The sequence below is a fragment of the Mytilus trossulus genome, chromosome 9 (genome assembly GCF_036588685.1).
Source record: "Mytilus trossulus isolate FHL-02 chromosome 9, PNRI_Mtr1.1.1.hap1, whole genome shotgun sequence".
Classification (NCBI taxonomy): Eukaryota; Metazoa; Mollusca; class Bivalvia; order Mytilida; family Mytilidae; genus Mytilus; species Mytilus trossulus.
Genome location: NC_086381.1, coordinates 55,960,764 through 55,986,334, shown reverse-complemented (window position 1 = coordinate 55,986,334; position 25,571 = coordinate 55,960,764). Strand labels below are relative to the sequence as shown.

General features: G+C 32.4%; 1 protein-coding gene across 1 annotated transcript in view; it reads right to left on the bottom strand.

Annotated features, from left to right (window-relative positions):
- LOC134684774 (uncharacterized) overlaps positions 1-25,571 on the bottom strand; it is a 73,363-nt gene that overhangs the window by 23,378 nt on the left and 24,414 nt on the right. The window contains exons 5-6 of the mRNA XM_063544081.1: positions 21,819-22,076; positions 10,184-10,597 (exon numbers count right to left, since the gene is read on the bottom strand). Coding sequence (XP_063400151.1) covers positions 10,184-10,597; positions 21,819-22,076 — 672 coding nt within the window. The remainder of the gene's footprint in view (positions 1-10,183; positions 10,598-21,818; positions 22,077-25,571) is intronic.

The following is a 25,571-nucleotide window of genomic DNA, read 5'->3' as shown; positions in this document are numbered from 1 at the left end:
AAAAGCTCTTCGGAAGAATCGGAAGAAACGTTTGAACTATCCCTGGACTCCCTAAATTTGTTGTTGTATGCTCATAGAGATCTGTCTAGTAAAAGAAGGAAGTTGCTAACGCCAGCTTTAGACTAACATTATTAAGCTCTGTGCTACGAAGATGAGAAAATTTCGCCGAACTATTTATTTGGGGATAGAGAAAATCTGGAACAACGGATGAAAGATAGAGACGATAGTACAAAATTTGGCAATAAAATGAAAGTTAAAAGTGCATGGAACAGGGATAACGCACATGTACCTGAAGTTAAGGACACTGATTTCGGAATGATAATTTTAAGTCTGACAATGGAAGTTTCAAAGGGAAAAGTGGTTGTCAAGTTTGAATGATTTTACACTAGTAATTTTGGGGCCCTGTATAGCTTGTTGTTCGGTGTGAGCTAAGGCTCCGTGTTGAAGGCCGTACATTGACCTATAATGGTTTGCTTTTTTTTTTAAATTGTTATTTGGATGGAGAGTTGTCTCATTGACACTCACACCACATCTTCCTACATCTATTTAAAGCAATTTTTTTGCCAAAAAGGAGGCCCAGATACGACGAGATCAGAAAAAAACCCTTCAACAAGAAAGGAAAGGGAAATCTGGGCCATTAGAAATGAACACACATAGAAATAGTAATGTAAGTACATGTACATTATTAAATCTTAATTGTCTGCATAATACTACTGACAACTTTGTAGCTGGGAAAATAGCTCAGTTTAGTCAGAAATGGAAAACAAATACAATTGATAGGAACCTCTGGAATATTGTATGTCAAGGTTATCACTTGGAATTTGAATGTGAACCATGTGGTAAATGTTCACGGAAAGAAATTAAATTTTATGAAAGTGAACAAATAGTTATCGACAATCTGTTAACAAAATTTTTACACAAAAAGGTTATTGAACCTGTAATTCATCAGTATGGGGAAGTATTATCTAGTATTTTTATTAGGCCCAAAGCTGATGGTTAATTTAGACTAATATTAAATTTAAGTAATTTAAATGAGCATTTAAAATTTGGAATATAAACATTTCAAGATGGAAACTTTCAAGTCAGTATTAGAATTAGTAAAAAATAAAAATTTCTTTGCAAAGTTGGATACCAAAGATCACAGTTCAGGAATAAAAAAGGAAGATAGAAAAGTTTTGAAATTTACATGGAAAGGTCAATTGTATCAGTTTACAGCTATGCCTAATGGGGTTTCCAAAAACCGTATAAACCTGTAAAAAAGGGCACCATTGCTAAGTGGATTAATTTTGGCTGGAATAGATATGACATTCTTTACACCTCATAGTACTAGAGGAGCTGCTACTTCCTATGTTAGTGGACGAATTCCAATAGCTACATTTCTTCGCACAGCTGGACGGAGGAAATATAGTGTGTTTAGAAAATGTTATCAAAGAACAATTACTTATGACAGCTCCTTCAGTAAAGAAATCTTATTGGCCAAGAGGAAATAAGATAGTTTGTGTATATAAGGGTGCATATAATTTCCGAAATTTAGAATTAGAAGTGTTTACCAAGTAGTGAAATATGTAGTGTTTATAGTATAACTGTTGCTACTTAACAAAGATTTTGTCTGAAAGTGCAGAACTGAACTCTAAAGACGCATTGGATGCTATAGGTAGATTGGACCTACTAAATAAACAAATTAAACAAACTTACCTAAGTTGTAGTTTGATGTTAATTTGGTAAGGTGCAATCTACCAGAATTACAAGCCCGCCCTCATTATGATTTGTGCCCACCCTCATTATGGAAGTTTCAGTTCCTGACTTTCTCCACTTTGAAGTCTGATTTGCATCATGTGATCATCTGTTCACTCACAAATTGTCTTAAGTTCGATATTTCATTAACTAAAAATTTCATTTTTAACTTACATTATGCCATGCGTATTTCTTACGATGAACAAAACTAGTTCATTTGTCTACCTCTTAGTTTCATATTTTTCTCAGAATGAACTTAATGAGATTATGTCTGTCCAATGGCAGACAATAGCAGGCGTTATTTTTTTTCTGATATAGTTTTCAATCGAATTGTCTTGATAACAAGACTCTAACAACTGTTTAAATTTGTTTGCGCGGAACTTTCAATTATGACTGTATTCGGTAATTTCCGCTAAAAAAAACTCGAAGTTTACCGAATCATCCCATCATACATCAAACATCATCATCACCATCATTCATTCCCTTTCAACAAAACTGATCACAAACATTAACTTGTAAACTATGTAAACATTTCAAAAATAAATAGAGGGGGTGATGTTATATAGTCTCCTTGGAAATAATACGTGCAAATGCTAATACATGTGCAAACGAAATATTATTGAGCTAACATTAGCTGGTCATCTTAATCTGACCTAATCACACATTAAAACATGCAAACTAAGCAAAAGTTTCAAAGTCAATAGACAATGACTAAGTCTAAATCTTCACCATTGAAATGAGATGTGCTAATGTGAATACAACTGCATACCAATTATCATTGATCTACCACTAACACTTCCCCATAAACTGACCTAATCACAAACTAATACATGAAAACTAAACAAAGATTTAAAAGTCAATAGACTATGACTGAGAGGTTTGCCCCTAATAATCTTCATGTCTTAGTGAGCGCCCTTACATACCCCAAGTCCCCGCATGGTCACTGGAGAAATAAATTAACTGTAAGAAGAAAAAAATGTACAAGAAAAAAATTGAATCACAATTTCCTGTCGATATGCACATGTACATAATATGTCCTAATTATCTACAAAGTTTCATGAAATTCTGTTGTTTGGTTTCAGAGGAGTTGCGATGACAAGAAACAGGATTGAGGGACTGACGGACGGACGGACAGACGGACGGGTCAAAAACATTATACCCTCCACAACTACGTTATGTGGGGTATAACAAAAAGTAAAATCACAAAAGTACTAAGGAAAATCAATTCGGAAAGTCCATAATCACAAGGCAAAATCAAATAACAAAACGCTTCAAAAACGAATGGACATTCCATATACCAATGCTTGTACGATTGCATGCCAAATATTATTGACAAACACTAGTTGTTCCCAATACACTAATACATGTAAACTTAGCAAAGTGTCAAAGTCAATAGACCATGACTGAGTAGTTTGTTACCCCGATTTTGTTTTTTGTCCATGCATTTATGAGTTTTGAACAGCGAAATACTACTGTTGCCTTTATTTCTGAGATGTGCGAATGCTAATAAGACTTCACACTACATATCATTTCAATTTCACTTATTGTTGACCATTAACTATAGACCTAATCACAAACTAATGCATTGTTGATGCCTCCGACGCGGGAAACAGCATACCTATGTCTCGATTTTTGACTCCGTAAAGGAGAGACATTACTAAAAGGAGTTATTTTATTAGGTATAAACCAGTCACTAAAATTACATGAAAACAAACTCTTTTTGAGTTATTGTCTGAAAACTGGAAAATCTCCTCTTTTTGATGAAAAAAAATCTCAGAACTCGTAAACGTAAAATCTCAAATTTATAAAACACAAAAGGTAGCTTATGTCATTAAATATTAACAATTCATCAAAGTTTCATGGAAATTGGTTAGAGTGTTATTGAGTTATTGTCCCGTACAACGACGAGGGACAGATAACGGTATAGCTGGTCTATGTTCATATCAAACAACGGACTCTTTCCAACATCATGAACATTGTAGAGGAAAATAAACGTTATGACAAAAATATCTATTTTGTTGATCTTGAACTACTGATCTATAAGTATGTTTATTTTTCTCTATATTCTTTCTTTAGTTTCTGCTCAAAACACAAAAGAGAGTAAACAAAATCCTTAATTAATGGCAAATACTCACACGAAGAGTGCCAGGCTACTAACTATATCGGCGAAATTTGACTTTGTAATAGATCTTGTCTTGCTGATCATTTTTGTAATTTAAAGTATTTATTTATATCTTATAATTCAAATCGTATAAGGCATAACGGAAAAAATGTTTCCCTCTAAATATCAAAGTTTTCATGATAATAGGCAAAAATGAAAAAAAAATGTTATGGGCATTAACTCCTATAACAATTTATCTTACTGTTTTGACGAATATAGACAATTGATAGAGCTCATTATGCAAAATATATTGCTCCCTTAATATTCTCTCTATTTATAACGGTTCAAAAGATATAAGAAAAAAACTTTTTATATTTTTACCTCTATGTCCTATTTTTAGCCATGTCCACTATGTTGATTGATAGGCTGGGTCACCGGAAACAATTTTTAAACAAGATAGTCTAATGATGATCGTGGTTAAATTTGTCTCAGTAGTTTCTTTAAAGATTTTTGTTCAAGATTTAGCAACCCAACTACAGGTTATTCAATTTGTTTGCAAATTACAGGGCAGATAGATCTTAACCTGATTTATAATTGTTACAGTAAATAGGTGAAATTAGGAATTACACGTAATTACCAAACGTTTCAGTAAATACCTGTAATTACTAGCCAATTTAGTAATTACATGTATTTACTAGTTGTTTCAGTGATTACTTGTAATCACTGATTTTTTTTGTAATTTTTACAGCTATTTACTAACTTGATGTTTTTGTTTTAAAATTAAAAACATAATTCAAGATACCAAATAAGAAAGTAAAGGGATAGGGATTTTAAGAGAGCTTACTTAAGGATGTAGGAATATGAGGCACATCAAAAGTGCATACTCTTTAGTGTTTGTGAATGAAACTGGAAAATGGGTGTTTTATAGGTTTTGAAACTCTGTAAATATATGCATGCAAGACAATGATATCTATCTAAAATTGATTTTCATAATTTGGTTAAACTAAAATCTCCATCATGCACTGTGGTTCAAAATTTTAGAATAACTTTCTACAAATATCCTGGATTTCTACCAAACATGGACAGAAGCAAAATTTGTATGATCATAAGTTAATATCCAAAAGTAAAGTTTGTAAAAAGAATCCTTTTTTTCGTATATAACTTATAACTGGACTAGAGTTTTTTTCCCAGTTAACATGTCATACACTATATATGCAGTTAAAGTTTTTAAAACATTAGGTTTTATAAACCATCCTGGATTTTTACCCAATTTTGACAGAAGCTTCTTACAGTACTAGTCAAAAGATAGTATCTAGAGGAAAATTTTAATATGTTTTCCTCATTTTTGTTGAGCCTGTGATTAACAGCAAAAGTAGGCTATTTGTTCTGCAAAACCCTTACAACTTTAATAGCTTAATACATAGATAACCCATCTCCAGCTAGAGGTTGAGTTGAAGGTCACATGAATACGTATTCAATGAGGTCCAAAAATTCACTCGCAAGTGCACAACTCATCAACCTTGTTTCTCAGCTATTTTAACAAAATATAACCAGATTGGCTGCTAACAGTGAACTTGATTATAATTTCACTATATCATTTTTTTTAATGATTTAACAACAAAAAACATATTTTTATTTCTTTTTATATCTCGAAGCTAATGCACATAACAGTTCATTCCAGTTCTTAACCTACATAACGTTATCTTATCTGTATAAAGTAGTAAGTCTAAATATTCTTAAAATTCAAAGTTTTCTTTAAAAATTAAAACATAAAGCTTTAGAAGAATTTTCCATTTCTGATTTCCATGTCTGCTGAAATTGGTCAAAAATTATCTGTATAATGCTCAACTTGAACCATTTTGAATTAAAACTAAAGTTACTCGGATTTAACCAAATATTTGAAAGTCCATATTTATTCAAGATATTTTTTATAGAAATCAACCATTCAAAATTTACTGTACTGTACTAACTGATATTTTAGTTAGTTTTACCATAACTTTTGATCACCTGACCATAATACAACATTGTTTTAGCAGTCAGTAAATAGGTGTAAAAATTCATTTTAAAATTAGTAATTACTGGTAATAACTGGGCCGTTTCAGGAATTACTTGTATTAACTAAGTGTATCGGGGATTACCTGTAATTCCTAAATTTTAGTAATTACATGTAATTCCTAATTTCACCTATTTACTGTAACATAAACATTGTTTTGCTCTAAATGCTATAGTTTCCGATATATAAGCCAAAATCTGTTTTTTACCCCTATGTTCTATTTCTAGCCATGTCCACCATGTTGGTGGCGGGCCGGCTCATTGGACAATTTTTTTTAACTCGATACCCTAATGATGATTGTGGCCAAGTTTGGTTAAATTTGTTTCAGTAGGTTTTTTAACCATGGCGGCCATCTTGGTTGGCTGGCCGGGTCAACGGACACATTTTTAAACTACATACCCTAATGATGATTGTGGACAAGTTTGGTTAAATTTGACTAGTAGTTTCAGAGGGGAAGTTTTCTGTAAAAGATTACATAAATTTACCAACAATTGTTAAATATTGACTATTAAGGGCAATAACTCCTTAAGGGTTCAATTGACCATATTATCATGTTGGATTATTTGTAGATCTTACTTTGCTATACATTATTGATGTTTACATTTTGTCTCTATCTATATTGATATCGAAGATATAAATAACCAAAAATTTTCTTCACATTAGCAACCCAACAACAGGTTGTCTGAAAATTTTTGGGCATATGTATTTAATTTCATTACAGATTTGCTATAAATGCTTTGGTTTCAGAGATATAAGCCAAAATGTGTAATTTAACCCTTATGTTTTATTTTTAGCCATTACGGGCATCTTGGTTGGCGGGCCGGATCATCGGAAACATTTTTTAAACTAATCACCATGATGATGATTGTGGCCATGTTTGGTTGAATTTGGCCCAGTAGTTTGAGGGAAGAAGATTTTTGTAAAAGTTGACTGACTACGACGGCCATCAAGTAAATGATCACACTGCGTCATTGTAAACCTCCCCCTGCCCCAGTTTCAAAGCATCATACAGAAAATTTTATATGTATCGGACATTGACCTAATATTGTATATAAATACATATATAAACGAGTCTAAATTGAAAACTACGTTCAAACCTATGATTGCGTTGGATAAAAACCGAAATTTTTATACGTGTGCATGTAAAACAAATTTCGTTGGAGAAGGGTCTAAACAAGTCTAAATTGAAACAACGTTCAAACCTATGATTGCGTTGGATTAAAAACCGCAATTTCTATACGTATGCATGCAAAACAAGCTGATTGGTAGAGGGGTATAAATACAGAATAAACAACATTTTCCAAAAGACCAAAAAAGGTATAAAAGTATATTTTTACAAAACTAACATGTCGAACACATGCTTTTAAACCCTGCTGACTACCATTGGCGATTGTCAAATAAATGGATCACAAGATGTAACAAATGGATCTCTATAATAATTTAATACCAAACAAAAAACAATAAACTTGAGGAAAAGATGGTAAAAGGCTAACAAAAGGTGTAGACATTTTGTGAACACCATATCCAGATTTCGACAATTAATGTCTCTTCAGTCATGTTAGGAATCGAAACGGTATATGGGAGGCCAAATAGTTTACCTCAATTTAGGATAGACTCTTGAATTCTGAAGATTTGAAATAGGATGAACGGATCATATAAAACCAAAGGCAAATATAATACAAGTCCAAACAAAAAATAATAATAATCACGTCTAAATTGAAAACAGTGTTGAAACCTACGATTGCGTTGGATAAAAAACGCAATTTTTATACGTGTGTATGCAAAACAATTTTTTTTTGGTAGATGGGTCTAAATACAGCACAAACAACATTTTCTAAAAGACCAAAAAGGTGAAAAAGTGTATTTTAACAAAACGCATTCGACTAACAGGTCGAACAACAAATGCTCTTAAACCCTGCTGACTGCCATTGGCGATTGCCGAATATATAGCTGCATTGACAATCTAGACGGTATCATGTAAAGCCATGAATGGCAGAATTAAAAAAAGATCTCAAACCCTTTTATTTCAAAATAACTCTATATGTTGTATTCTTTGGGTCCATAAATAAAAGAAAAGAGTTTCAATTTCACATATATCATCTATCTACGGTACAAGGGCAATTACTTAAATAAAACACTGGTATTTTGTTCTCTAAAACATTTTATAGATATCTTAGAGAGCTATCTTCAGAGCTAATGCGATGCTATTTTCTTTACAATAAATATTTCAAAGAATTGTACATACGAGAGCGCTTACAGTGTAATTTTTCTAACAAATATTTCTAAGAGGCATATCTCTTTTAAAAAAAAATGTTTATCACTGATTTTCGAATTGATCCGAGACATTGATGATATAAACCATAAAAATCTGGCAAGAATTGTACACATGTGAGCGTTAACTATGCCATTTTCCAAATAATCAATATTTCCAAGGGCATAACTCTTTGAAACAAATGATTGACACCGACTTACAAATTTGTCAAAGACATTGATTATATAAACCTATAATATAAATTTCATATTAATCTGGCAAGAATTGTACACATTAGAGTGCTCACAAGGCAATTTTCCATATGATTAATATTTCCAAGGGGAATAACTCGTTTTTAAATAATTGATCTGCACTAATTTCCGAACTTGTCCAAAACATTGCTGATATAACCTTAAATAAATTTCATAAAAAGCTGGCAATAATTGTACAAATGAGAGCGCTAACGATGCAATTTTCCATAAAATTAATGTTTCCATCGGCATAACGCTTTTAACAAGAATGTGTCCCAAGTACATGGATGCCCCATCTGCACTATCCTTTTTTTATGTTCAATTGAGCTTGATAAATGGGATAAAAAAAACTCCAATTTGGCATTAAAACTATAAAAAATCATATCATAGGGAACAGGTTTACTAAGTTTCAAGTTAATCGGATTTCAACTTCATCAAAAACTACCTCGACCAAAAACTGTAACCAAAACTTTAACCAAGACTTTCACCTGAAACAGGACAGATGGACGAACGGACGAAATAACGAACAGACAAAAGAACAGACGGACGCACAGACCAGAACACATAATGCCCATAAATGGGGCATAAAAATTGTTGATGGGCACTGATATTCGAATTTGTCCAAAACATTGCTAATATACACCTATGTTATAAGTTTCATTAAAATCTGGCAAGAATTTTACATGTTAGCGCGCTAACAAGACCAGATGGACGGACGGAAAGCGTTGCATTTAGGACAATAAACACTAAACATAATTCAGCTTAGGTACCCGATAAACCTAGTATGTTGTCATGGGAGTAGATATGCAGACAAAAACTTTAAACCATAAGTCATCTGTGTAGAAGATTTAGATTTTCCAGTTTTTCTACCTTATGGAAGATATAGAACCGCTGACCAATAGCATTCACATATGACAGATGTTTGACTGATAAATTTGTCCTTTTAACAAAAGCTTTAATTAGATCCTAGATATAAAAAAATGGTATGACTGCCAATGAGACAACTCTCCATCCAAGTCACATTTTATAAAAGAAAACCATTATAGGTCAAAGTACGGTCTTCAACACGGAGCCTTGGCTCACACCGTACAGCAAGCTATAAACGGCCCCAAATATTACAAGTGTAAAACCAACGTTCTAATCTATGTAAAAAACGAAAAACAAGAAATTCTTATGAACCACATCAACAAACGACAACTACTGAACATCAGATACCTGACTAAGGACAGTTGCAAATAAGCGCAGCAGTTTTACACGTTTTATTGTACCAAAACTTCATTCTGATCTGATCTGAAACAATAGTGTAACACCACAACATAGAAAAACACACTATAAAATATCAATAGAAAAGACTTAACTCAATCTAAACACATGTTAACACAAGTGAACATACACTGGACGAATAAATTTGATCTATGATACAATATATGCAACAAAATAAAAAAAAACTAATGGATGAATAATTAAAGTAACAGTTATGAAATGTTAAACAATTTCAAAAAAAACCGAAATCCGTTTGTATTAGGTTTTGAATTTTCAAAATTTTGGCATGAATTATCATTGAAGAGACATTCGTTGTTGAAGAAATGTGTATTTGGAATTGCAATGGTACAATTAATTTATTAATTGACTAATTGCTTCACATATTTTTCTCTGTACACATGGTACTCTGTACTCATGGTACTTGAAGGAATACTGGGTATATATAGTTCTTGACAACAACTTGCATCTTAAACTTAGTAAAAATAAAATGAAATGTTAAATATTTTTATTCTCACTATATAAAATGTTACCTTTTGCTTCTTTGTCGTCAGCCTCATTGAGTTTTGTAACAACAAGATAAATTGCATCTGGTGACAAAAATGTTTGATGTGTGTGGTAAAATTCTTCATCTCCTGCAAAATCCCATAACAACAATGTAGCATACCCTTCTTTGTCGTGTAAATCAACATTAGATTTAAGCATGGTTTCAATATCCTTTCTAGTTTCTTCTATTGATTGATTTGGCTGCTGATTGGTTACTGGAAGTTTAATTGTAGATTCAGTGGATACATGAGGTTTAACTATAGATTCACTGTATACTGAAGGTATTTCAGACTGCCCCGATACTGTCTCTGATACCATTGATTCGTCTTCTACTGACTCTTCAATTGTTACTTTGTATTGTTTCAATAGTCTTGCGTTAATTTCAGCTTCTTCATTGGTTCCTATCATTAGAAAATTACAATCATATGGAAGAAATGTAGATAAATGTTGAGTAAGATCATACAATAAAATCAGCAATAAAAATACAACAATAAACTTTGTCCATCAATTTTTTTTCCCAATCATTAATTCTAAAAAATATACACATTGAGAGTTATCAAAATTTAAAAATGGAATTTCTTTGGTTAATTGGAATATTGAAATAGCAGTTTTTGGGGTTCAATGATAACCCACAACTAGAGGCTCCAAAGAGCCTTTGTCGCTCACCTTGGTCTATGTGAATATTAAACAAAGGAAGCAGATGGATTCATGACAAAATTGTGTTTTGGTGATGGTGATGTGTTTGTAAATCTTACTTTACTGGTCTTGCTGCTTACATTTATCTCTATCTATAATGAACTTGGCCCAGTAGTTTCAGTGGAAAATGTTAATAAAAATTTACAAATTTTATGAAAATTGTTAAAAATTGACTATAAAGGACAATAACTCCTTAGGGGGTCAATTGACAATTTCGGTCATGTTGACTTATTTGTAAATCTTACTTTGCTGAACATAATTGCTGTTTACGGTTTATCTCTATCTATCATAAAATTTAAGATAATAACCAAAAACAGCAAAATTTCCTTAAAATTACCGATTCAGGGGCAGCAACCCAACAATGGGTTGTCAGATTCATCTGAAAATTATAGGGCAGATAGATCTTGATCTGATTAATAATTTTACCCCGTGTTGGATTTGCTCTAAATGCTTTGGTTTTTGAGTTATAAGCCAAAAACTGCATTTTACCCCTATGTTCTATTTTTAGCTGTGGCGGCCATCTTGATTTGATAGTCGGGTCACCGGACACATTTTTAAAACAAGATACCCCAAAGATGATGATTGCCAAGTCTGGATTAATTTGGCCCAGTAGTTTCAGAGGAGAAGATTTTTTAAAAGATAACTAAGATTTACGAAAAATGGTTAAAAATTGACTATAAAGGGCAATAACTTCTTAACGGGTCAACTGACCATTTCGGTCATGTTGACTTATTTGTAAATCCTACTTTACTAAACATTATTGCTGTTTACAGTTTATCTCTATCTATAATAATATTCAAGATAATAACCAAAAACTGCAAAATTTCCACAAAATTACCAATTCAGGGGCAGCAACCCAACAATGGAATGACCGATTCATCTGAAAATTTCAGGGCAGATAGATCTTGACCTGATAAACATTTTTACCCCATGTCAGATTTCCTCTAAATGCTTTGGTTTTTGAGTTATAAGCCAAAAACTGCATTTTACCCCTATATTCTATTTTTTGCCGTGGCGGCCATCTTGGTTGGATGACCGGGTCACGCCACACATTTTTTAAACTAGATACCCCAATGATGATTGTGGCCAAGTTTGGTTCAATTTGGCCCAGTAGTTTCAGATGAGAAGATTTTTGTAAAAGATAACTAAGATTTACGAAAAATGGTTAAAAATTGACTATAAAGGGCAATAACTCCTAAACGGATCAACTGACCATTTCGGTCATGTTGACTTATTTGTAAATCCTACTTTACTAAACATTATTGCTGTTTACAGTTTATCTCTATCTATAATAATATTCAAGATAATAACCCAAAATTGCAAAATTTCCACAAAATTACCAATTCAGGGGCAGCAACCCAACAACGGGTTGAACGATTCATCTGAAAATTTAAGGGGAGATAGATCTTGACCTGATAAACATTTTTACCCCATGTCAGATTTCCTCTAAATGCTTTGGTTTTTGAGTTATAAGCCAAAAACTGCAGTTTACCCCTATGTTCTATTTTTAGCTGTGGCGGCCATCTTGGTTGGTTGACCGGGTCACGCCACACATTTTTTAAACTAGATACCCCAATGATGATTGTGGCCAAGTTTGGTTCAATTTGGCCCAGTAGTTTCAGAGGAGAAGATTTTTGTAAAAGATAACTAAGATTTACGAAAAATGGTTAAAAATTGACTATAAAGGGCAATAACTCCTAAACGGATCAACTGACCATTTCGGTCATGTTGACTTATTTGTAAATCCTACTTTACTAAACATTATTGCTGTTTACAGTTTATCTCTATCTATAATAATATTCAAGATAATAACCAAAAACTGCAAAATTTCCACAAAATTACCAATTCAGGGGCAGCAACCCAACAACGGGTTGACCGATTCATCTGAAAATTTCAGGGCAGATAGATCTTGACCTGATTAACATTTTCACCCTGTCAGATTTTCTCTAAATGCTTTGGTTTTTGAGTTATAAGCCAAAAACTGCATTTTACCCCTATGTTCTATTTTTAGCCGTGGCGGCCATCTTGGTTGGTTGACCGGGTCACGCCACACATTTTTTAAACTAGATACCCCAATGATGATTGTGGCCAAGTTTGGTTCAATTTGGCCCAGTAGTTTCAGAGGAGAAGATTTTTGTAAAAGATAACTAAGATTTACGAAAAATGGTTAAAAATTGACTATAAAGGGCAATAACTCCTAAACGGATCAACTGACCATTTCGGTCATGTTGACTTATTTGTAAATCCTACTTTACTAAACATTATTGCTGTTTACAGTTTATCTCTATCTATAATAATATTCAAGATAATAACCAAAAACTGCAAAATTTCCACAAAATTACCAATTCAGGGGCAGCAAGCCAACAACGGGTTGACCGATTCATCTGAAAATTTCAGGGCAGATAGATCTTGACCTGATTAACATTTTTACCCTGTCAGATTTTCTCTAAATGCTTTGGTTTTTGAGTTATAAGCCAAAAACTGCATTTTACCCCTATGTTCTATTTTTAGCCGTGGCGGCCATCTTGGTTGGTTGACCGGGTCACGCCACACATTTTTTAAACTAGATACCCCAATGATGATTGTGGCCAAGTTTGGTTCAATTTGGCCCAGTAGTTTCAGAGGAGAAGATTTTTGTAAAAGTTAACAACGACGACGGACGACGGACGATGGACGACGGACGCCGGACGCCGGACGCAAAGTGATGGGAAAAGCTCACTTGGCCCTTCGGGCCAGGTGAGCTAAAAATTGATGCATAAATTTCATATATAGATTCTGGAAGTTCCGAACTAATACAGTTGACGTGGATTTAAAAGCTTATCCTTCTCTCACATGTGAAGACATTGCTATAAAAAAGTGATATGATTCATTGTTGTAATAACGACGTTGTAAACAATTACAACTCACTGTTTGCCTTCAAAATTATAGAAAAACCTCACCGTCTCATTATGATTCAAGTTTAAATTTTTAATGCATAATTATCATTCTTAATGGAGGATTCTTATCAATGTTAGGGAATATCAATTAAATATTATAATCAATAGTAGTTTAAAACTTTATTAAGCAAAATATTGACAATAAGATATATGATTTTTTTTAAATTCATATATACAGAGATACAGATGGATGCACTCCTATTTTTAAACCTATACAGCAAGTTAACTTGATAACCAGAAATTTGGAAAGGTCAAAGTTAACCTGTGACCGGATTTAGGACTGCTAGTCCTAGGAACAAAATATAGTTAACTTGAAAAGCGGACTTAGTCCTAGGACTGCTTTTATGTCTGCCAAAAAGTTAACTTCGAACCAGTCCTGTCATAAGTTAACAGAAGCTAACTTCGATACCAGTCCTGCCGTAAAGTTAACATAAGTTAACTTCGAAACCAGTCCTGACACAAAGTTAACATAAGTTAACTTTTACTTTGTCAAATCCGATCGAAACCAGACCTGTTCTCAAGTTAACTTTTGACTGGGCTAGATCTGCTCAACACTTGTAGCCAGGACCGCTCTACATCGATTTTTTAATATCTTTGTTTCGTAGTATTAACATCGAAAATAAAGTAAAACTAAAACTTTCGTTATTCAATGTATAATACAATGGACAGCAATATTGAAATACAATAACAACAATTTTAAAGTGCCAGCATGTCCTCCTTGTATTCAAAATAATGATATGTAACAAAATGTCAGTAGTTTTGGTACCTCATGCTGACTTGTACAACAAAATTATTTGACTGCATTGACCAAAACTGACCATATGTGTACTTTAATTTGAAAATCTATATACCCGCATAGAAAATCAGCCATATGTTTTATGCTAGGATTCAATCTATAATACAATGGACAACTGTATTGCAATACAAAAACAACGTTAACATGAACAACAATTTTTTGTTCGCTTGCAATATATACAATAACAACAATTTTTTGTTCGCATAAATTTAGGGTGCAACCATGTCCTCCTTTTATTCAAAATATTGATACATAACAAAATTTCTGTTACTGTAGTTTTGATACCTCTTGCTGACTTGTACAACATATCTTTATTTCCTCTTAATAGAGATTATATGAATTATAGTATCATGAACAATAAATTAATACATTGATAATAGAAAAAAAAATAGTAAAGTTATGAACAATGCGTAATATTTACATATAAATGAAAATGTTAATATATTGCAAGCTGTAAATGAGTTTATGTTGCAAGCTGTCGATATTACATGTGCTAACACTATACTATAAAGTTCAATTGGCGATTGTATTCGGATGCAGATTTTATTACATGGATGTAACAAAGTCGCTTAAATGAATCTAAGTCGGAGTCACTGAGCGCAGTTGAAGGGTCTTTTCCTAGACAAATTATAAATAACAATTCATCACTACATTCACTGAGTTCAACATAGAGATCGAGAGAAACGTTTTCTATTATTACGTCTAGCCAAGTACTGTACATATTTGATGTGCACGTACAGCCAAAGCATGCATGTACAAAAACGTCAGTGAATAAACGGTCGCAAATTTCACAAGATTTGGAATCGTGGTTTGAAGCGGTAGATATAAGTTTTCCGATAAACAGTGCAGTGTGAATTTCGGAGCTGTTCGTCGTGAATTTCCACACATGAGCCACAGATATGGATTTATGTATACATTTGAATCTCTTGAAGTCATTGTCCGAATTAATGCGAATTAGCCAGTCATTATCATGCTTTGATTCAACTGCATTTACAATAATACGCTTCCATTGTAGTTTTTCGGGAAAGTTGCCATCACTAATGTAGGTAATAAGAAATTCATACAGATTGTATTTACTTAGAATGTCCAATATGTCCGGAATGCATCCAATATGATTTCGTCCGTCTAACAGGCACGAAAAAGTCTCTGTAAGAAAATTTGTTTTGCTAGACAAGAGTTTTTTTGTTTTACAAAGTTTTCCAAAGAAATACAATTTACGTTTTTCGATATCACAGGTTATATTACGTAGCCCAACCATACTTTCACACATATCTGATCTTGTTGATGTCTTAAACTTTTGTACGTGCTTTACAACGAAATGCTGAAGTCTGTTCAGTAATGTGATATCTTGCTTTTTCAGATCACACCAAACTTCACAACCATACAAAAAGTAGGAATTACGACTGACTTGTACAGTTTCACTAGAACTAATGGATTTGTATTATCGCTTCTAAAGTTTGAAATTGCAAAATAAGTGTTTCTACCCTTCCTGCAAGCACTTGTCGTTCGTGCAAGCGCATTCAATTTTCCGTTTATTTCAATGCCTAGATGAATATGGCTGTCTACAACAGGTTCAGATTCTTGGTTTAGTTTCCAGTCATAGTCTGTTTTTATTGAAGATTTTGAAAATTGAATAACACATGATTTCTTTCCGTTGAACTGAAACCGGCATTTATTTTAATATCTTGTACATATATCAAGCATGTGTTGTAAACGCTTCGGTGTTGTAGCAATACATGTAATATCGTCAGCACGTGAGGGTGCACAACATTTTATACTATTGACACCAGTGACTCTATTACATTTTTCTAATTCATTAATTAATTCATCAATAAACACTAAGTATAAAAAACCAGACAATACGCCTCCTTGTCTAACATCTTCTTTGACTACAAAGCTATTTGATTTACATTGATTAACAATAACTGAACCTTGCATTTTACTATACATATCATTAATCAGGGACCATGCTTTCCCTTTGACACCCAATTTGAATAATTTATACATAAGTGCTTTACGCCATACTGTTTCAAAAGCCTTTCTACTGTCTAGAAACGCTACAAATACTTTGCTATTTAGTTCTATATTATGGTAAATGGTTTCAAGGAGACAAAAAGATGCAATCAGACAACCAAGACCTTTTTGAAATCCATGTTATAGAGGATTCGGAAACATCCCTGGTAATAAGACAAATGTTTGTAGACGGATAAGTATTATCTTTTTAAAAAGCTTCAATACACACGATAATAAGAATACGGGTCGATAGCTGTTTGGGCTCATTTTTAGTTTATCCCCTCCTTTACACAAGGGAACAACCAATCCTTTCTGCCAGTCACTAGGAACTTGCTGTTTTTCTATAACGATGTTAAGAAAAAATGGAAAGACACTCCGCAACTTTTGGTCCACCATATATCAAGTGTTCGTTTTGTATCATGTCATTGCCACACGCTTTTCTACGCTTTAGCTGTTTAATAGCAGAGCTTACATCATCACAAGAAATTATTCCACCTGGTAAGTATAGGTCTTCATCAGCTTTGCATACACGTTTGATTTCATGGTAAGCTTTATTCATTTCATTTAGAGTCGGATCATCGAACGTTGACGTATAAGCTGGTGTATAGAGATCTTCGAAATAATTCGCAAATGCATTACAGATCGACTCTGGGGATGTATGAACAATGTTATTATGTTTTATTTGCTTACAAACTTTTGAATGTTTTGGTTTTTGGCGCTTAATTAGTTTCCAGAATAGTCTTAAATCACATTCGGCAGCGTTATTAATGTCATCATACGTTTCTTCGATGTATCGTTCATTTTCAAGTTTCTGGATGTTTCTAAAATATCGTTTGGCTCGTTTGTAATCAAAATACGACTCGTGTTGCATACCTCGAGGTCTTGCATCTTGCATCCATACCCTACGCATATTTTGTTCTTTAATAAGTGCTTTTTTAACGTCTGCATTCCAGTATGGTTTTGTGTACGGATTATACGTATTACACGGAATTGTCTCTTTTGTAGTATTTATTAGCGTATTCACTAGATTATGATACAAAATATTAATGTCAATGTTATCATTCTGTGCCTTCAGTATTTGTTTATCTAAGGGAGCACACGATTTATCTTGATAGTCTCTAATATTATGTTCTGTGATCTTGTGCCAAGCTGGGAGTTTTGTAAAATTGTTTAAGTCAATATGCGGATTTTCGTCTAGTTCCACATAGGCGATAATTGGCAGGTGATCAGACGTTGAACTAAACATTCCTTCTTCTAGGAGTTAATACAGTCGTAATTGTCTGACTAACGTCTCGTCTATCAATATATAATCTAACATTGTATTTTTTAATGTAAATGTGAAATCTGGACCTTTTATTGGTGTTTTGCATGTGTCGGTAAATGGATGAAAAATATATTGTCTTTGTACAAAATTTTGCAGTTCTTTTGATTTTATTGTGTTTGTAAACTGTACGTTTTTGTTTATACAACTAGCATTGAAATCACCTGCAACAACTGCTTTGCCGTAGTTAATGTAATATGTGTATAAATAATCGAGGGCATTCAACTCTTGTCTATAATTATCGATCGAACCATTAGTAGGTAAGTATACCCCAAAAATAAAAATTGACCCAAAACTTTTGTTTTTTAGCTCAATACCAACAATTCTATCTGAGTTAGTTTCTAATATTTTTTCCACTGAAAATATATTGGGTAACGTTTTTTCGATTTTTTTGTTAGTAGTTATCTTTTATCTAGTGAAATTGTAGGTATCTACTGCTGTTTCCGATTCTATTTGTTCGAAGAGATAAGGGCAGGAAGTGTTAAAAAAACATATAAATTCAGCACATTCACTAAATAATCGAGGAATACAAAAATGTGTTCAGCGGCAAATATTTCAAAATACTAATCTTTTTAAATCAATATCTAAAATTAATGTATTAAATGGGAGTATTAGTTGTTTCTCTTTGTCACAACCTTATATTTCACACGGTAAAATTGTTTTACAAATAATTTAACCTATATCCCTGACTGTCAGACATTTTGTATCCGTGACTTTTAGGTGTACATGAAGATCAATGTTTGGAAGTTGCTATGCTTATAAATAAGCTATGCCTATACAATGGTTGTAGCTATCATATTATAACTGTTACAACTTTTTCTGCGTTTAAACAGTTTATTTATGACTGTTTCAACGTTTTCCGTGTTAGGACAGTAATTAAATAACTGTTACAACTTTGGTTGCATCAGTTTTATTACGACTGTGACAACCCTTTAGGCGTTTAATCAGTGTATTTATGACTGTTGCAACGTTTTTCGAGTTGGGACAGTTGTAAATAAACTGTTACAACTTTAAAATAGTTGAATCAGTCCTTTCATGACTGTACATGTGACAGTTATTTCGTGCATTGTTGCAGTCGATTTATGTTGTAGACAAACACTTTTAAAGTTGGGACCGTTACAAAATAACTGCAGCAGTGAAATTTAACAACTGTTACAACTTTAACAAACATAATCAGTCTAAGAACGACTGTTACTGGTATGGACAGACGTTTTTTCGTCCAGTAGTGTATCTTGATTGACATCTAAAAGTGGCTGCACCTGAGTCTGGTTCAAAATTCAATAATTGTATAATAATACATAGAATAGTGTTATAACAATATTCCTTATCTCTGTGCGTCATATCCTAGATAAAACCAGATGCTCCGCAGGGCGTAGCTTTATACGACCGCAGAGGTTGAACCCTGAACGGTTGGGGCAAGTATGGACACAACATTCAAGCTGGATTCCGCTCTAAATTTGGATTGTGATTAAATAGTTGACACAGCATAGGTTTCTGACACAGAATGAATGTATTCAAATGAACTTAAAATTTTTGATTTCTCTTAGAGCAATTCACTATGCTGATGAATATTAATCCTCTTAAAAAAATGTTTGAAGAAATTTTCTTTTTATTTATGAAATTTCAAATGAGAAAAATTGAACCCAATTTTTTAATCACATCCCCCTTTCCCTTATTCCAAAACTAATTTCAATTAAAATATTCTAATGGAGTTTGCAACAATTACTACTCATTTAAATACATCATAAAATATTAAGATGTAAAAAAACTGCTTGTTATCACTGAATGGTAAAGATTATTTAAATTTATCAGTTGGTAGTAAAAAGTGAATATACATTGTATATTGTATATAACAAAGATTTAAGTTGATTCTGGACAAAGAAAGATAACTCCAATTAAAAAAAATTCTTGCAGATATTTCTTGCTTACTATACTGGACAAAGAAAGATAACTCTTAATTAAAAAAAAAAATGCTATTTCACAATATTGTGAAATTAGATATTTCTTGCCATTGCACAATACTGTGCAATTGAAAAGACTTGCTATTGCACAATACTTAATATAATAATTTTAGATCCTGATTTGGACCAACTTGAAAACTGGGCCCATAATCAAAAATCTAAGTACATGTTTAGATTCAGCATATCAAAGAGGCCCAAGAATTTAGTTTTTGTTAAAATCAAACTTAGTTTAATTTTGGACCCTTTGCACTTTAATTTAGACCAATTTTAAAACTGGACCAAAAATTAAGAATCTACATACACAGTTAGATTTGGCATATCAAAGAACCCCAATTATTCAATTTTTGATGAAATCAAACAATGTTTAATTTTGGACCTCGATTTGGGCCAACTTGAAAACTGGGCCAATAATCAAAAATCTAAGTACATTTTTAGATTCAGCATATCAAAGAACCCAAAGGTTTCAATTTTTGTTAAAATCAAACTAAGTTTAATTTTGGACCCTTTGGACCTTAATGTAGACCAATTTGAAAACAGGACCAAAAATTAAGAATCTACATACACAGTTAGATTCGGCATATTAAAGAACCCCAATTATTCAATTTTGATGAAATCAAACAAAATTTAATTTTGGACCCTTTGGGCCCCTTTTTCCTTAACTGTTGGGACCAAAACTCCCAAAATCAATACCAACCTTCCTTTAATAGTCATAAACCTTGTGTTTAAATTTCATAGATTTCTATTTACTTATACTAACGCTATGGTGCGAAAACCAAGAAAAATGCTTATTTGGGTCCCTTTTTGGCCCCTTATTCCTAAACTGTTGGGACCGAAACTCCCAAAATCAATACCAACCTTTCTTTTGTGGTCATAAACATTGTGTTTAAATTTCATTGATTTCTATTTACTTTAATTAAAGTTATTGTGCGAAAACCAAGAATAATGCTTATTTGGGCCCTTTTTTGGCCCCTAATTCCTAAACTGTTGAAACCAAAACTCCCAAAATCAATCTCAACCTTTCTTTTGTGGTCATAAACCTTGTGTCAAAATTTCATAGATTTCTATTAACTTAAACTAAAGTTATAGTGCGAAAACCAAGAAAATGCTTATTTGGGCCCTTTTTGGCCCCTAATTCCTAAAATGTTGGGACCAAAACTCCCAAAATCAATACCAGCCTTCCTTTTATGGTCATAAACCTTGTGTTAAAATTTCATAGATTTCTATTCACTTTCACTAAAGTTAGAGTGCGAAAACTAAAAGTATTCGGACGACGACGACGACGACGACGACGACGACGACGACGCCAACGTGATAGCAATATACGACGAAAATTTTTTCAAAATTTGCGGTCGTATAAAAAATTATGTACATCATTTTTTAATTACAACTTGTATAAGAATGATGTGTTTTAGGGCTAAACAGTTAAGAACACCAGTCTGAATGCTGGTTTTTCTACAGCTGACATTCTTTCCAATAACTAAACATGCTGATCACATGAACAATCAAACTCTGTTCGATGTTAAATTATGCGTTTCATGCATATGTATCCAAATGAGGTGGACCTATTGTCTGGACAATAATGTTACAACAAAGGCATATTTTCCTTGTGTTCACATTTTCTAATACTGTGTAAAAGTTAATAACATTAATGGTTGAACTTAACTGTACGAGATATGCATTCCTACCATAAATGTCTCTTCATCTTATTTACTATTTAAAAAAATTCTTGACCTGAATTCATCATATTCAGTGAAATGTAGCCTTTATTCGGATCGTTACTTGTGAGACTTCCCAATAATATTGCTGACAAATAAGTGATTTACCCTAGAAAAACAAAATTGTTAAAAACATTTTCCTATGAACAGAAAAATATATTAAGCATACATGTACACATCATACCATCTAATTTATTCCACACGCCATCATCAGACATTGCCTTGCATTTTATTGTGCGGATTTCTATTCCATTTGTACTGGTAACATCTGTAATATCTTCACCAAACAATTTTTTAATCAATGAAGTCTTTCCAGCACCCTTTTTTCCAACAATTACTAAACGTATGTCTCTCTTTTTTTCAGATCCTGACTGAAGTAATTTAAGGTACAATTCAACAGATCTTTTGTCTGTCATTAATTGTATTTCAGTTGGAACCTCATCTACAAAGTCAAAAATGTATATGAAGTTTATTTTGTGAAAAAGAACATTTTCTTTCCCAATTGTTTTATGATATAAGTGTTATAGTGTGCATATCTGTCATTGTTTGCAAATATAAACTATTTAGATGTTTTCAAATTAGGATGATCAAACCAATAGTGCTGTTTTAAACAGGTGATAATTTTTTGTATCTTTATGTGCCTCTTAAATGCCAAAATTTTAAAACAGTTTTTCATTTTACAGCGAAAATTTTAGGCAATTCATAATAATATATAAAAAACTGCATTCCAAAAAATACTTCATAATTTATAATCTTAAGCAATTGTTAAGGGGAAATACCACTTTTCATTTTACCCGATAACTCTTTGTTAAATTTGCACTTTTAAAAAACAAATGTGCAAAATTTATCTTTGTTTTAAATAAACATGATAAAGAAATACTTGGCATGTGTTAGGTTTTATCCTCAGCAGTACTATAAACGAAATTTCAAATAACATTTCATTGCATATAAGAAAATAACCATCACTGTAAATTAACCAATGAAATGTTCACCTCTTTTTTTACCGGGTTACAACATGTACAAGCTTTAGTAACCAATTGTGTTAATTCAAGTTTCTAAAATATTCTATAGAAACAATAAATAGAAAAAATGGTGCTTTAAAACGCTTTAAAATATGTGTGTGACCCAGAATTCTTTTAATGCAATGACATGTAGTATACATTATCTACAACTGTAAAATCCGTATGCAACTGGATGTGACGTACTATGCATTGGTGGTATTACGCCTAAAATACACTAAAATAATGAAGCAGCATTAACATGTGTTAAAAGAGATTTTGCTTTATAACTAGTGATAGTATCCATCTTAAATTTTTCGGTGATTGATTCATTGGTTGATTGATGTTTAATGCCAATTCCACACTATTGTCATAGGGTTAAACTTGCACATTTATTTGTGTTCAGTGTTTAATTGCCCACATTAATTTGCTATGCTCAAGCATGTTAAGCGTGTTAAGTATTTGTAGAGTTCTTGATTTCATGAACTTTAGGAGACTGCCTCCGCCAGATTGGCCGTTAAATATTTGTATGATGCAGCTGTGTTTTAACTGTAATGAAGCCGTATAATTCATTTAGAACAGACGTCGCGACAGACGATGTGGCCTAAATTTTCAAGTTCATCTAACGAAATATTTTTAGACACTTTTTAAACATTTTTAAGTGTCTATTTCAATTGATTCAATTAATTTCTGTGAAAGATTTTAACTGATTAAGTCAATAAAAACGATCCGATTCAAGCTTTTAAAAGTATGAAAAATATATCAAATATGCCAAAAATGTCACTTTTCAGATGGTTTTTGACAAAAATGAAAGTGGCCGCATCTGTGTTCATCCTCAACCTTTATGTATAGTAATTAGTTATGTATTATCATCAAATACAATTATATTTCATTATTATGAATGGACACGAATGCGGCCACTTATATTTTAGATGGAAACCGTCTAGAATTTAACTAAAATACTAAAATTGTGAAGATTTCAGTAATTTAGCAGGACTTCATGATACCAGTACCCGATATATGTGCATTGTATTGTCAAAAAGGGCCCATTTCTATGTACCAGAATCATTTTACTTTCAAATAAATAGCTTAACGATTACATTTTCACAATTTTGTAAAACTGCTATATTTTGGGGCCAACGTCTGTTCTGAATGATGTGGAATTTACTACTGAATATAATTTTTTGGAAATTAGTCTGTTGCAACGTCTGTTGAAAGAAGCTTATGTCAGATGTTGTAAAGGAAAAGAAAATGAATCCTTCTAAAGTATGTGGAAATAAAAATTTGGAAATTCGTCTGTTCTGAATGAAGGATATTTCAGATGATGAAAATGAAATGATGAAATAGAAATTTTTGAAATTTGTCTGTCGCGACATCTGTTCTAAATGATGTGGAAATTGGTAGGTATGAAGTTTAAGCCTTTTCCAAACGTCATAATTTCTGTATTGATTATTTTTCTATTTGAGAGGTTCAAAACAAATTGTTTGGCGAGACAAAATTTTTGAGCTCGAAACATTGTACACGTAGCACGTAATCAATGTAAGGTCGGAAATGTGATCCATACTACAAACGGGTGGATATTGGATCAATATATCTATAATTTATACTAGTGTTATGAAAAGCTTGTTATTTTGAAACTGAGTAGCAAACGTCCTTAATCAAACCAAGAGTACTTAAAAGTAAAAGCACGATATGAGAATAAAACCAGATGCGCAGCTTTATACGACCGCACAGGTTGAGCCCTGAACGGTTAAGGAAAGTATGGACACGACATTCAAGCTGGATTCAGCTCTAAATTTGGATTGTGATTAAATATTTGACACAGCATAGGTTTCTGACACAGAATGAATGTGGTCTAATGAACTTAATTTTTTTGTTTTGCCTTTGAGCAATTCACTATGCTGTTGAATAATAATCCTGATCTCAATTCAAATTTCTAATGGAGTTTGCAACAATAACTGCTCATTTAAATATATCATAAAATATTAAAATGTAAAAAAAAAGTGCTTGTTATCACTGAATGGTAAAGATTTTTTTAATTTATCAGTTGGTAGTAATGGTGAAAATACATTGATTATTGTATAAAACAATGATTTAAGTTGATTCAACTACTATTCTGGACAAAAAAAGATAACTCAAATTTACAAAGAATATTGAAAATATCTTGCTATTGCACAAATATCTATTCTGGACAAAGAAAGATAACTCCAATTGAAAATTGATTGCTATTGCACAATATTGTGAAATTAGATATTTCTTGCTATTGCGCAATACTGTCAATTGAAGATTTCTTGCTATTGAACAATACTGTGCAATTGAAAATTTCTTGCTATTCACAATACTGTACAATTGAAGATTTCTTGCTAATGCTGAATCCTGTGCAATTGAAAATTTCTTGCTATTGCACAATACGTAATATAATAATTTTTAATTCTGATTTGGACCAACTTGAAAACTTTGCCCATAATCAAAAACTAAGTACATGCTTAGATTCAGCATATCAAAGAAGCCAAAGAATTTATTTTTTTGTTAAAATCAAACTTAGTTGAATTTTGGACCCTTTGGACCTTAATGAAGACCAATTTGAAAACGGGACCAAAAATTAAGAATCTACTAACACAGTTAGATTTGGCATATAAAAGAACCCCAATTATTAAATTTTTGATGAAATCAAACAAAGTTTAATTTTGGACCCCGATTTGGACCAACTTGAAAACTGGGCCAATAATAAAAAATCTAAGTACATTTTAGATTCAGCATATCAAAGAACCCCAAAGATTCAATTTTTGTTAAAATCAAACTAAGTTTAATTTTGGACCCTTTGGGCCTTAATGTAGACCAATTTGAAAACAGGACCAAAAATTAAAAATCTACATACACAGTTAGATTTGGCATATCAAAGAACCCCAATTATTCAATTTTTGATGAAATCAAACAAA